We start from the raw sequence: 13,715 nt of genomic DNA, 5'->3' as shown, positions 1-13,715 counted from the left end.
CATGAAATGCAATTATTAACTTTGTCTGACATCGGTCTGAGGCAAGAAAAGTTTCAACGGGTACTTAGCTTTCAAGAAGACTTCGGCTGAAATATTTTCATAAATCTCAGGAGCTGGCCGACCGGCACTTGCGAACTGCTTCTGCTCCGCACGGCAAGAAAGACTGAAGATGGCGTCGGCTGGCTCTTTTATACCCCTGCCGCACTGACGTCAGGGAAGAAGCGACTACAACTGACGCCAGACCTAGACTTTGGAATTCGGCCGACCGAGGACCCGCCTGATGGCAGGATAACCCATCTGTTATGACTGCAGCTGTATGCATGATGAACATCCTCAGTGTTCTCCTAGTGAAAAACACTGGCACATTCTGGAAATAGTCTCAGATAAAGAGAGCTCTCCAAAGGGAGAATTAGAGCCATCAGAGTCTGAATAATAAATATGAAAAGGAAACCCTTTATCGGTCTATTAATCTTCCACTCATGATTCAGAACCCTGAATCTCTTCAGGAAACTAGGTATCCTTTTCTTTTATTAAAAGCTAGTATACAAGGATCAACAGCCTGAATTAAACCCGGAGCCAGACCCAGTAAACTACTCATCTCCAAAGAAATCTGAGGAGTAGACTATATGCTTTTTTTTTTTTGGGACAGGAAAAAATGAGGACAACAGTGTAATTAATGGTGGCAGCAGTTTCTCCAGGGATGGGTACAACATTCCGACAAAACAGGGAAATCTTCCCTGTTCCCTCTCCCAAGACCAACTAGAGGGAGAGCACAACAGCTGCTGAGGATGTGGCTGAAGCTTGGTCCACAGTTGGCTGTAGGTGCTACACCAGCAGGATTCAGGGTAAAAGATGAGTGGTCTGAGGTACAACTAATGGCCACAGCAGAGTCACCCAACCTGCATTTGAGGCAAATTGCTAGCCTGTCCTGGTGGCAAAGGCTGTTTTTGCTTAGCTTTCCTCTTTTTGTGTCTGGAAAAAGGACCAAGTGGGACTGAGTTTGTACCATGGTCAAGACAAAACTTGTTCATCTTTCCAGGGAAAAGCAAGCAGCAAAAGTTGATAAAAATTTAAAGTATTTAAAAGTCACTTTTTTCACAGAAAAACACAGCAAAAAGCACTTTAAAAACTTCTTAACCAGCCCCAAAAAGTAAAATAAAAAAATTATCCACAAAAACAATGTTTAAGTAGTTTAAACAACTTTTAAACCAAAAAAAAAAAAAAACAGTCACAGTCTTGTGACATTCCGTTAAAACAAACTCCTAGCTTTAAAATAACTTTCCCAAACAGGAAAGTGCTATCAAACAAAACTTTTTTTTTTTTAATGGAACATTTGCACCCAAAGTGAATATATCTGCCCAGCAAAGGGACAGCGCAAGCTGACGGCTGATGCTCGAACGCCAGAGAGGAGTCTACTCTTCTGCAGCAGGAAAGCTGGCCAATTCTGTCTTTCTAGCCAGCTCAGCTTGAGATGACTGGGTGCATCAAACGTGCCCTGAAGCTTTGGTAGCTGGCTGGCTGTTACATCCTTTGCAGCAGTTAGCAATATGATGACCACTGGGAGACTGATGGGCTTGATTCAAAGTAAACTCTGGGTATAAATAGATTCATATGCAAGTACAAGGCAATCTGTTTGGAGACCATTACAAGACGAGCCAAAACAAACCCATTCAGAAGTACATTCCAGCCTTAATGAGGGCAAGACAAAATAAACCAGGGGAGAACTAACACTTCCCAAACAATTATCTAGATTCAACCTTGAAGATGGCAAGGGTGCTACTCTAACATATAGTTTGTTTCAGAGATGAGAGATACATTGAGATATAAATCTCACACCAGTGTATTTTATTTATGTGTTGATCAAAGTTTTTTTCTTCTTCTTTTAACAGGTTATCTGATGCACCATTTGTTCTGTGAAGGAAAAGGAGGTCAAAGAGGGTTGGATCTTTCGTGTCTCAAAAGGCTAGGCAAAGGATCTTCATGGAGCAATCTAAGATTTTATAAAGAGCTGCCAGTCTGGCCCGATAAAGACTTTTGAGGCCATTGATCTTTTTAGTTACAAATCTCTAAGGAGACTCAAGTTGGGTGATATTTTTAGACAAATACATGCCAAAAAGTAATTCAAGGGAATTAAGACTTGTTTGGATTTCCAAACTGCTGTGAAAACGGTCAAATAAGGAGTTATCAACAAGAGTGCCCAGATCCCTTATGACAGCACCTGATTGGAAGGGTGCGTCATCTACATGGTATTTGAAAATGTTTTATTTACCAAAATTAACTATGCTACATTTTTCAAATTTAATTTGTGGCCACTATCTGTCCACAAACTAAACATGGTCAAACCCACTGCTGGAGCAATTGAGAGTCAGTGGCAGACTAACTAGCACCCAGTTAACAGTCATCTGCATAACAGGCCAAGAGTGCTGGCCTGAGCCTGAAGGTGTGAGAAATAGATGCCAGACAGGACACAGCAGTGCATTGAGCCCTGTGGTACACCGGTGGTAACCAACACCTCAGTGGTTAATCAGCAGCAGCAGCACATGCAACTATCATCTTGTACTAGATTCATAAAGGATACATGAGGAACAATGAGATATGGCTAATGATCACCAGAACTGCTCTATTTCCATGTAACTAGAACCCAGCAAGTCAAGTGTTCTGAGAAAAGCCTCAAATCAGTAATGCAGAATTCAGGTTAATGAAATATAAGAAAGTGTACATGATTCCAAACACAACATAAAAATCACAATGTTTGGCATGTATAACCCACACAAACAAAACTTACTGTTGGGATGAAACATTTCACAGGTGAATCGCATCTTGGGTGGACTTAGTGGATAGTCAAGTGGAAAGCTTAAGACTGCAGGGAATACACCACCCTCGAAACAAGTCTCTTCAGGGCCCCTAAAAGTAAAAGCCATACATCAACAACAGCTTCATTTAGGGTAACAAATCTTTTGCCTCCAGTACATTTTTTTACGGACGTATACAAATTTTACTACATACCGCAAGTGCTTTTAAAGATCACTCAGACTCTTAATGTCCTGAAAGCTAAGCTAGAAAAGTTAAACAAAATCACATGCACACACAGTTTTATTTGCAATATGACAAGATGTACACATACTAAAAAAAGAAACTTCATTAAATATGCCAAAGGCAACAATCAGACACATTACATTTTCTGAGAAATTTCAGACTTGCTCCAAGGTAGCACTTGTGGCCACACTACACCATTAATGCAAGCACTTAAACTTTGTTATGCATACTGTCAACTTTACTTATTCACCAAAAGAGGTAACCCAAGGAATTATATGAGTGAGAAGTCAACATTGGGATTACCCATCTTAAGGGGACTGGCTGGTACAAGTTTCACTGAATAATCACCATCCAATGAAAGACCTCAGATGTGTACTATGCACATGAAGGGTAGGACTCCAGAGAATAAGTCTGCAAAGGAGTTCCTAACAGCACATGTGTAGAACCAATCATCTGGATAGGCTCAGTGTGGTGGGTCCTTACCATACCAGCCAGCAAACGGGGAGGGGAGTGGAAGCCAGCAACCAGATGGGATTAAACTGGCTAGTTGGGGACAAGGGATCAATGACAGGGTGGGGGAAAGAGAGCTGCAAACAGATTTAAACATGGCCAAGCACCTGACAGGCTCTAACAATTTTACTGGTATTGTAAAAGGGCATCAAGCTGCAGTAAACTAGTCAATCCCCTCTCAACAATATTCTAATTTCCTTTGCTCCCAACAAGTTTTTTTTTTTTTTTTTTTTTGCATGGGGTGGGGTCTTTAAAATGTAGTACAGTCCATAATTCTGATCGATCATTTACAATCCCCTAAATGCACTTGCAGTGTTAAAATCCAACTCTTTATATTCATTTGATCAGTGAATATACAGCAGTTTTAAATGTCAAACAGTACTCGTACCCAAAAGGAACACATTTAATTTCTGTAGCATTAAATACTCACTCCTAGTCCAGTACAAATATACTACTGCCCTCTACTTTGCATGATTCACGTTAACATTATTTGCTGTACTTCCCAAACCACGTAAATGCCTTTCCTAGGAAGTTACTGTATCAACCTATTACTTCTGCCAGCTAGCCTAACAAAACTAGGGAAGAAAATCAGGAAAAACAGTTGCAGTGAGCAACGACCATCTTGCTTAAATTATTTCTGATGGCATGAATATGCTGATAAACATGTTTTTTTTTCATTTTCTGTTTAGTCCATATAAAAAAGTTGGGTCCAGTTCTTTATGTATTTATTTTTAGTAAAGAGTGAATATAAATGCTGGGAAGTGACTGGAAGAATCATTTGCTCTACAGAGAATGTTGTTGTTTGTCTTTCGGCTTTTCCTAGTTAGGGGTCGCCACAGCGGAACTCCGGTCCGCTAATGATTGGCAGTTTTTTTTTTTTATGGTGACGAGTTGCCAGCCTGACACCCAACCTTCAAAGCACGTCTTTCGAACACCCACTCAACCGCAGGGGGGACATGCAGACTCCACACAGAAGACACTCCCAACCCAAGCAGAGAATCGAATGGGAGAACCTCTTGCTGTGAGGCAAAAACGCTACCGCTGCACCACCACGGCAGTATGATGGAAATTAACAATAGGGACAAACAAGGCTCTCTCTATTAATGAAAATGTTTCTTTAAAAATATTTGAGCCCAATCAATGTCCAATTAACTAATGATTTGGTGTTTATAATAAGGGGATGTTTCCTATTATTCAATGGATGTGTTTTTTATATGACCGGTATTTCTGATTCTAATGATGAAGTCCTGCTGGGACAAAAGAGCTCAATCTTATTCTTGGGGAGGACAATCATGTGACACTTGCTGTTATAAATTTTGGTTCACTCAGGTGGGGTCTCCTTTCAGAACTTTTATTAAAAAAATTCAATACATACAGCTCTAGCTTTTTTTCACAACAGAGAAGGCAACAATCTTTTGATACCAACCCTACTTTGAGGTTGGTCAGGTTTACTGAATCTAACTGAACGATCAGGTCATCTGTTCTGTAACTTTGTCGTATTTCAGGAATCAAAAGCTAGAGAAGACTGTAAAAAAAATCTATTTTTCTAATAACCTGCTTTATCCTTTGACGAGGTCTCAGGGATGCCAGACACTATCCTGTCAACCAATGGGAGGAAGGCACTAAAACCCATTAAAGAGCTAACGTTTCTGGGTAGGGTGCTGGTCTATCACATTATGAACACACACTACAGGCAATAGGCTGAATGCTAATTCACCTATTGCATGGTCTTTGGTAGGAAAGCAGAGCATCCAAAGAAAATCCACATGGATGTAAGCTCTACAATCTAAATGGAGACCTTCTTACTGTAAGGCAACAGTGTCACTTGCCAAGTCACTGCAACAAAACTCAATAGTCCTTATAAAATTTTTTGAGATTTGCCCTGTCCCCAATAAAATTTACTTTTTGCTTATTGGACACCTCCTCGCTGCTTTAACTCAGTCAAAACAATAACAAACTGCTGAGACCAAATCACTTAAAGTCCCACATTCAATATTAAGATAACAGCTAAAACTGTTCAGTGACTATTTTTGAATGTCAGTCCTTATTTATCCTCAAAACTATATGAATTTACTCCAGGTAATACACACAATTACAATAAATACAAGGCTCGACGATGGAGCCAAACCTAATTGGCAAGAATGTTTCTGCAAAACCAACCATACAATGCCTATTTTCTCATAATGAAGAATGTCCATTGTGGCAGTCATGAGGTGCTTTTCCCTTAAAACTCCTAATTCTATCTAGCGAAAAAAAGCAAATACCCCTTTGCTCTATATAAACATACTCCAGACTGCACCAGACTGGGGAGGAAAGCAAGAAGACATGAAAGGAGGGGTTTTGCAAAAACAGGATTCCACCAAATAGGTTTTACTAACTCATCATGACATATAAAGGCAATTACCATATAAATAACCTTCCTAACAATTATCCAGCTACATAGGTGATACAAGCTAAGGCTAATGAACTGATATGCTATTTTTTAGTACCAAAGCACATATAGAAAACTTTATAATGTTCATCTAGATGCTTGCAAAACATTGTGAATATAATATTAACTTTAAGGTCTTTGACTGCCAAACACAAATGAGTTTATGAGATGTGCAATATCCAATACTTTCAACCATTTCATATATTACTAGCATAAAAACATACATATGAGAATTCTGCATTGGAAACCACTCATGCAGTATTATGAACCTATTAACACAAACTAGCAAGCCGTTAAATGTTTTTATGTCAAAGAACCCTAAAATGTAAATGCCACTTTCCATAATTTTTGAGCAGATGCATACTATACTAGCACAGAACTGCTCACATTGCAGGTTGGTTGTTTGCCAACTTTAAAATATTTAGATGTTTTGATGGGGTTATGTTGGATTTGGGTCTTGCATCACATGTTGGACCTCTTCACTAGGTTACCATTTTGATTGGCTGTTCTCTACAACTCTGCATTTTTGCATGGTCCTTTTACTTCTCTGTACTACTTCCTCAGGGTTTCAACAACATCCTTTATTTTGGCATATCTTTCTTGAATAGCTACCCACTATGCAATTGCTCATCTCCACAGGCATGCGATCTGGATTTAGCTGCTTTACAAATTAACACTTCGAGGTGCTGTCTTAACCAAAACTGCTGAATTCTAACACTGTCACCGTTGCATTTCTCAGTGATGTACCAAGACCCTGCAAAGAAGCATTACTGTATTCCCAAAAATGCGAGGCAACAATCTCTAACTACTGCTAGTTCTATTCAAGCAGATTTAAGTGTCAAGATTCTTTTTTGGTTGTCATTGCTCATTTTGACATGCATCTATGCACAACATGGACCTAAAGTTGTTTTTGAACTACAAATCATGTTAAGACCTTTTGAACTTCAAGGCTCTAATGGTGGAATACTTATAAAATTATCAGATTTTCTTTTAACTTTAAAAGCATGAATTTCAATCCATTTATCACACCATTACCTCCAGTATCAGTAATCTTAGCCACTTTGTAGTACTTGGAATGATAATCCACACATGCCAAACGTGGCATCTTTAAAATGAAAGTATTCTATGGTCGCTCTGTTTCAGTGTCTGCTAGTTGTGTCTTTCGGCTTTTCCTGGTTAGGGGTTGCCACAGCGGAACTCCGGTCCGCTAATGATTGGTAGTTGCTTTTTACGTGCAGAGTTACCAGCCCTGACGCACAACCTTCAACGAAGGTACGCCCATTCACGCATGTCACGACGCAGAAGACGCTCTAGCTGAGAATCGAACCGGACAGCGTCTTACTGTGAGGCGACAATGCTACCGCAGCACCACCATCGCGGGTACTGTGTTAATATAACATCTCTAACTATCATGCAGTAATTGTGCATAATACAGGTATACAGCACATATATGAAGACATTACTGGCCAGCCATTATAAAACCAATTCTTTTCTTGTACATCACAACTCAAATTCTCTGAAGTTTCAATTCCCTAAAATGGGTTGCCTGTTTTGAACACTGAACATTGACAACTTCTTCCTTGAAAGGTATGACCAGATTTCTCTTCTGGCAATCTCTGTCCACCATCTCCTGGGACTTTTCTATTACAATATTTCCAAGTCACGGTCATAAAATTCTTCTAACTTTTCTCCTGTACTGTTAACTGCAAAACTATACAAAGTTTCTAGATCTTTTTTTTTTAATCTCTTTCTGATGGGGTAAAAATCCTCTGCTCAATGCATTTTTTTCCTGACTGAAGTTATGCTATTTTACATTAAGCCATATCCATTGTAGCCTGCAGGTACCCTGACAATACTTGAATATGCTTCATAAGGGTTTATCCATTTCTACTTAGAATTTCCATGACTAGATTTGTCAGAAAAGTAAATCATCAATGCACAGCAGGTAACTCTTTCTCTATACAGCAGTTTCAGTGGCTTAAAAGACATCACATGTGCCTCTGGTACTGGGAAGATTAGAAGGCTGTAAATTCTACCCCCCACCCCCCAAGATACTTCCCCTCATGTTCTGCCAAAGCCATTATACCTCCGTGTACCAACAGTGCTACCACTTAAGAGGTCAAGATGTTAAATCTAAACCTCACTTGTCTAACCGGGCCTTTTTTCATCAACTTCACAAAATACATATATTTGTATATATTCATAATCAACAAAAAAGTAATAAAGACACCAATATCCAGCTCCTGTATAACTTGCACATCTGCATTTCGGTACATATACATATTCAGTGTTATAGTTTAACAGCCCCCATATTAGTCCATGATTTCCATACATATAAATTCTCCATAGTAACATTCCTTTAACAATTTTTTTTCATAATATATGTAACCATTTGCTCCAAAATATTTCTGTAAATTCTTGCATTTTTAGATTCCTTCTCATTCTAATTTACAAATTCTGAATTTAACACTTCATAAAATTGTGTACTATAGTTCACCAAAACATTAAACTGCAGTCCATCCATCCATTAATCCATTAATCTACACCTTAACTCTTTACATCTGAGTGGTGCTTCCAGGAGCATTTGCAATTAACTGATGCTCTGGGCGTCAAATAGTGCATGTTCATATTTGCATCAATAATTCCAAAGCTACGCTTATGTACAAGATTTTAAGAGGTTTCATCTTAAAGCATACACAATGGCAAACTCAACTGCAGTAATATTTGACCTCTGTCTAGTGTAGGTAAATGGATATTAACTATTTTTGTGATATTATATAATCTTCACATTTTCCTAAATATCTCAACAACAAAGTAGCACACACAGAGCTCATTAGCCTCATATGAAAGTTCTCAGCTAGATGAATAAAATGCTGCTGACAGTATGTGCGTAACTTGAGTGGCTGCTGAGATATTTTAAGTTGTTTACAAAACATTACAAGTGTAATAGTTACTCCCCCAGATTTACTAATCTTCCGTTTAAGACTAGATTAGTCTTTCAAGGAAGCGCCAGTGTAAGAGTATTATGACAGCGAGCCATGCATATTAAGGGGGGTGCGCTGCCTCAGCTCTAAAGCTTACACGTTGCGTGGAGTGTAGGGGGCATGTCAAACTGCCGAGCAGTCCAAAAATCCACGCCCCTGCAATGAAGAAATGCTGCAATTTCCAGTTACATGAGTGAGTCCGCTCACATTTGTACAATGTAATACCACACTCCTCCATATGTTAAACTTAAAAAATTAAAAATAAAAAGATTTTTTTTTTCTTCCGATATAGCTGCCCGTAGTTGTGCGGGTTTGCGCAGGTTTGCCCATTGCTTAGCTACAGTTAGCAGCTTAGACACCAGAAGAGGATAACAGGAAAAATATATGCAAATTAAGCAACATAGCGATATCATAATGGTTACAGCCTTCGCACAAAGAGGAGGCATTCTCGGTTCGAGTCCCACTACTGCAGGTTCCATTTTCTGTGGGAAATCTGTATACAAAAATATTTCCTGACATTCTTTATGTATAAGTTTTGTAAAAAGCATTGAAATGTTAAATGTAGTAGTGAACGAATTATATATATATTAAGATGAAATTGTTATGCATTCTGAGGCATGAGTACCCTTATTTTAAGCAATATAAAGCACTGCTAAGCACATTTTACCAATATTGAGCATATTTAAATACAATTACGCGTAGTTGCGCACCACGATACCCAGCTCAACCGCAACGTATTTGCATGTAGCTGCGCACCACACTAACCAGCGCAACGTCGGGCAAAGTTGAGCAAAGTCAGGTAAACACGCTCACACCTGCTTTACTGCTCCTTAACCAGTCAGGTCTGCCCAACAGGAAAATAAAAAGCAGTGACAGGGCTCGAACTCAGGATACTGTGCACTATAGTGTCAGTACTTAACCACTAAGCCATGACAGCATTTCACAAACATGCACTTTCAACAGACACATATCTATCAAAGGAATTTTAAACATTGCCAACATCAGCTAAGCAGGCGTGCCTACAGCTGAGTTTTTCCAAAACTGGACAATCACAAATAAGTGCAGAAAATGAGGCGTATTTAAGCTTCACAGGCGGGAATACTTTCTATAACTGGTTTTAGCTTCCTTCTGCAGTCAGCATGGCTGGTGTTGGTGAAGGCATTCAATTTAGAGCGCAATGCTGGGGCATCCAGAAGTCCAAAATTATGGTTTGGCTCCTCATCCACAAACATGAGGAAAGACTCCTGCAGGGCCACTACCAGGGTACCCTATATAAAACGGAGGCCTGGAACAGTCTTGCCCATGATCTCACCAGTGCCACTGGCGTTCCTCGGACTGGTGAGTAGGTCAGGCACCATTACTCTGACCTGAAGCGACGTAGGGAGGATGAATTGGACCAGTGGATCTAGGAATCTCGTACGATGTCTAATGCTCCAGTACTGAGTAAATAGCCATTGTATTAAGCAGTTAAGAATTGCTATGCTTGTCTATACTATGGATAGGTATGTCTCAATATCACTGCATTTACTTCACAGCTGCAGGTGACTGGGCTATGAACCTGCAAGCCCATGAAGATAGGCTGCAAAGGCTGCATCATGATGCAGGTTAGTAACTATTCTGCATGTACTGTTATATAAAATAAATGAGAGAGCCTTCAAAAAGTCTTTTAACCCAATAAATAAAGGTGTAAAAATCCTTTAATAAATGTATGATTCATGGAGTGCGTCTGTGTCATTTTCTTTGATATGTTGTTGTACTGTTGCATTCTACAAATAGTAGTGTTGTATTAAGAAGCGTCAAACAACACTTGGGTAGGCCCATATAACGTGGATGAAGGGAGTGCCAGTAGCTTGTATGCATATGTACAACCCTCAACTGTTGATTCATGGAGAGCATGTACAGGTTAATCTGGCACATGAGTAGCTTGGTATTGTGTTCCCCAGAAATGTCAGTGTGCTGCCAGAAATGTAGGGAGCTGTTAACATATAACTGATACTTTCCGCTGAACATATCTAGATAATTATATGAAAGTAGATCTGTCAAGTGTACCATCTTAGCAGTAGTATGTGTGAGCAACTCTCAAAATATGTTGCAGTAACATCTGCATTTTGGACAGTTTGTATGCAAGATACAGCTCATGTATATAATGATCTAGCAAAATCCAATTGCACAACATAAGGACATTGGGTAGTGTAATAATATATGTAAGGGACATATAAAGTACAGTTTTGTACCTACCATAAATGTAGATGTCCGATAGGTATGCATCTGCAGTCATCACATATGGGTTGTCCTGCCTCAGGCAGCCCTTCGGTCGGCCGGATTCCAACGTCTGGGTCCGGCGTCGGCTGATGTCACCCCTTCCCCGACATCAGAGCGCCTGGGGTATAAAAGAGTCAGCCGACGCCATCTTCCTCAGTTTTTCTTGCCCCAGATGCCAGGTGCCCTCTAAGGAAGGCTAAATTTGGAGAAATGCAATAAATTCCAAACATGCACAAAAATATATACATATATAAAAACAAATACACCATAATAGATAACCCCAGCTAGCTATGAGAGGGGAATGTACCCAAGAAATACCACAGAGGGGAAGGAGGGAGGGTAAACCTGACTGCAGATGCATACCTATCGGACATCTACATTTATGGTAGGTACAAAACTGTACTATGTCCTTCAAGGATGCATCTGCAGTCATCACATATGGGTAGAATACCATAGCCAATCTGGGGGTGGAGGATCTATGTAAAGGATGGTGTAGCTAAAATGCCATGCAGGACTGCCGTAGCAAAGCCTACTCTGGATCTGGAATATAAAGGTAAGTTGTAATGCTTGGAAAATGTATGCACTGAGCTCCATGTAGCAGCTTCTAAAATGTCCTTGGTAGCCACCCCTCTTAAGAAGGCTGTGGAGGTGGCTGTGGCTCTGGTTGAATGAGGTCTAATGTTAGCTGGCACAGTTTTTCCATGAAAGGAGTAACAGAAACAAATGCAATTCCCTATCCATTTTGAAACTGTCTGTTTTGAAATTGCTTTTCCTTGTGCACCAGCAGCATATGCTACAAACAACTGGTCAGTTTTTCTGTAATTTTTAGTTCTGTCCAAGTAGTAGCGCAACTGTCTGTGTATGTCCAGGGTGTGCAGAAGCTTTTCCCCTTTGTTTTGTGGATTTGGAAAGAAGGTAGGCAGGTGAATAGCTTGGTTTAATGAGACCCTAGATACCACCTTTGGCATAAATGAAGGATTGGTTCTCAATGAGAGACTGTCTTGATGAAAAATAAGAAATGGCTGTACTGCCATGAGGGCCTGTAACTCAGATACTCTTCTTGCTGAGGTTATGGCCAGAAGGAAGGCAGTCTTCCAAGAGAGGAACTGTAGTTCTGCAGATGCTGCTGGTTCAAAGGGAGGCAGTGTTAGTTTTTCCAGCACGAAGTTAAGGTCCCAAGTAGGCAGTGGTGGTTTCCTTGGAGGATTGATGTTTTTAATTCCACTTAGAAACTGTCTTAGCAGCGGATGAGAGAAGACAGGTGGATCAGTATTGTACTCTGCTGAAATTGCTGAAGCATGAATTTTAATGGAAGAGTAAGACAGGCCATTGTGGAGCATTTCTTCCAAATATTCCAGGATATGTGCCATGTTCATAACTGTTGCATCTAGGCCCTTTGAGGTGCTCCAGGTGTGAAATCTTTTCCATTTTGCTGAGGATGCCTTTCTTGTGGAAGGCCTGCGAGCTTCCATGATGATATCCTTAACTCTCTTGGATAGCTTATCCTGGTGATGAGTCAATGTATTTTCCAGGCAGCTAGTTGTAATGTTTTCAGGTTGGGATGCAGCGTTTTGTAATTGTGCTGTGTCAGAAGAAGCGGCCATTGTGGCAGAAGCCATGGTTTTGTCCGTGACATGCTCTTTAGCAATGGGTACCAGTGCTGTCTTGGCCAGTCCGGAGCTATCAGAATCACTCTTGGCTGCTCTGCCCTGATCTTCAGTAAGACCTTGGTCATTAATGGAAGAGGTGGGAATGCATACACTGTTAGAGTTCTCCAACTGAAAGAGAGGGCGTCCACTTTCCATGCTTGTGGGTGGTATGTCCTTGAGCAGAATTTCTCCAGCTGATGATTGTGTGGGGAGGCAAAGAGGTCTATGTCCGGTCTCCCCCATGATTGTGTTATCTGATGAAAGATGTCTGGGTGCAGCATCCATTCGTGTGCATCCATGATGTTCCTGCTTAAGCTGTTCGCCAGTATTATATTGTCCTTTCCTGGTACAAACTGGGACTGCAACTGTATATTGAGAGTCAAGGAAAGTTCCCATAGATTCATTGCCAGTCTGCAAAGAGGGTAGGAATGGGTGCCTCCTTGCTTGTTTATGTACCACATAACTGCAGTGTTGTCTGCCCTTATTAGCAGGTGGCCTTGATGTAGAAATAACTTGAAGGCCTCGATTGCATGTATCACTGCCAGCATTTCCTTTTGGTTTATGTGCATGCGTAGCTCTTTTTGTGACCATAGTCCTTGAATGCATCTTCCTTCCATGTGCGCTCCCCATCCATGGTCTGAAGCGTCCATTGTAATGGTTTGGCTGGCTATTGGTTTGCTGAAGGGCAAACCCCTGTTTGACTGGCTTGCTTGAGCCCACCACAGAAATTCCCTTTGAAGGCATGGGATGAGTGGTATCAGTTTCCAAGCTGTGACTGTGCTGAGTCCATAAACTCCTTGGGTACCATTGGAGTTTCCTCATATGTAGCCTTGCTTGAAGAAT

General features: G+C 40.4%; 1 protein-coding gene across 1 annotated transcript in view; it reads right to left on the bottom strand.

The window, feature by feature from the left end:
* Window positions 1-13,715, bottom strand: part of UBE2G2 (ubiquitin conjugating enzyme E2 G2) — a 435,886-nt gene that overhangs the window by 238,953 nt on the left and 183,218 nt on the right. The window contains exon 4 of the mRNA XM_044060548.1: window positions 2,786-2,904. Within this exon, the coding sequence (XP_043916483.1) occupies window positions 2,786-2,904 (119 nt within the window). The remainder of the gene's footprint in view (window positions 1-2,785; window positions 2,905-13,715) is intronic.

Source organism: Protopterus annectens, chromosome 2.part0, assembly GCF_019279795.1.
Source record: "Protopterus annectens isolate FY-2018-M chromosome 2.part0, PAN1.0, whole genome shotgun sequence".
NCBI lineage: Eukaryota > Metazoa > Chordata > Ceratodontiformes > Protopteridae > Protopterus > Protopterus annectens.
Note: the sequence above shows the minus strand (reverse complement) of the source record. Positions and strands in the feature narration are given on the sequence as shown.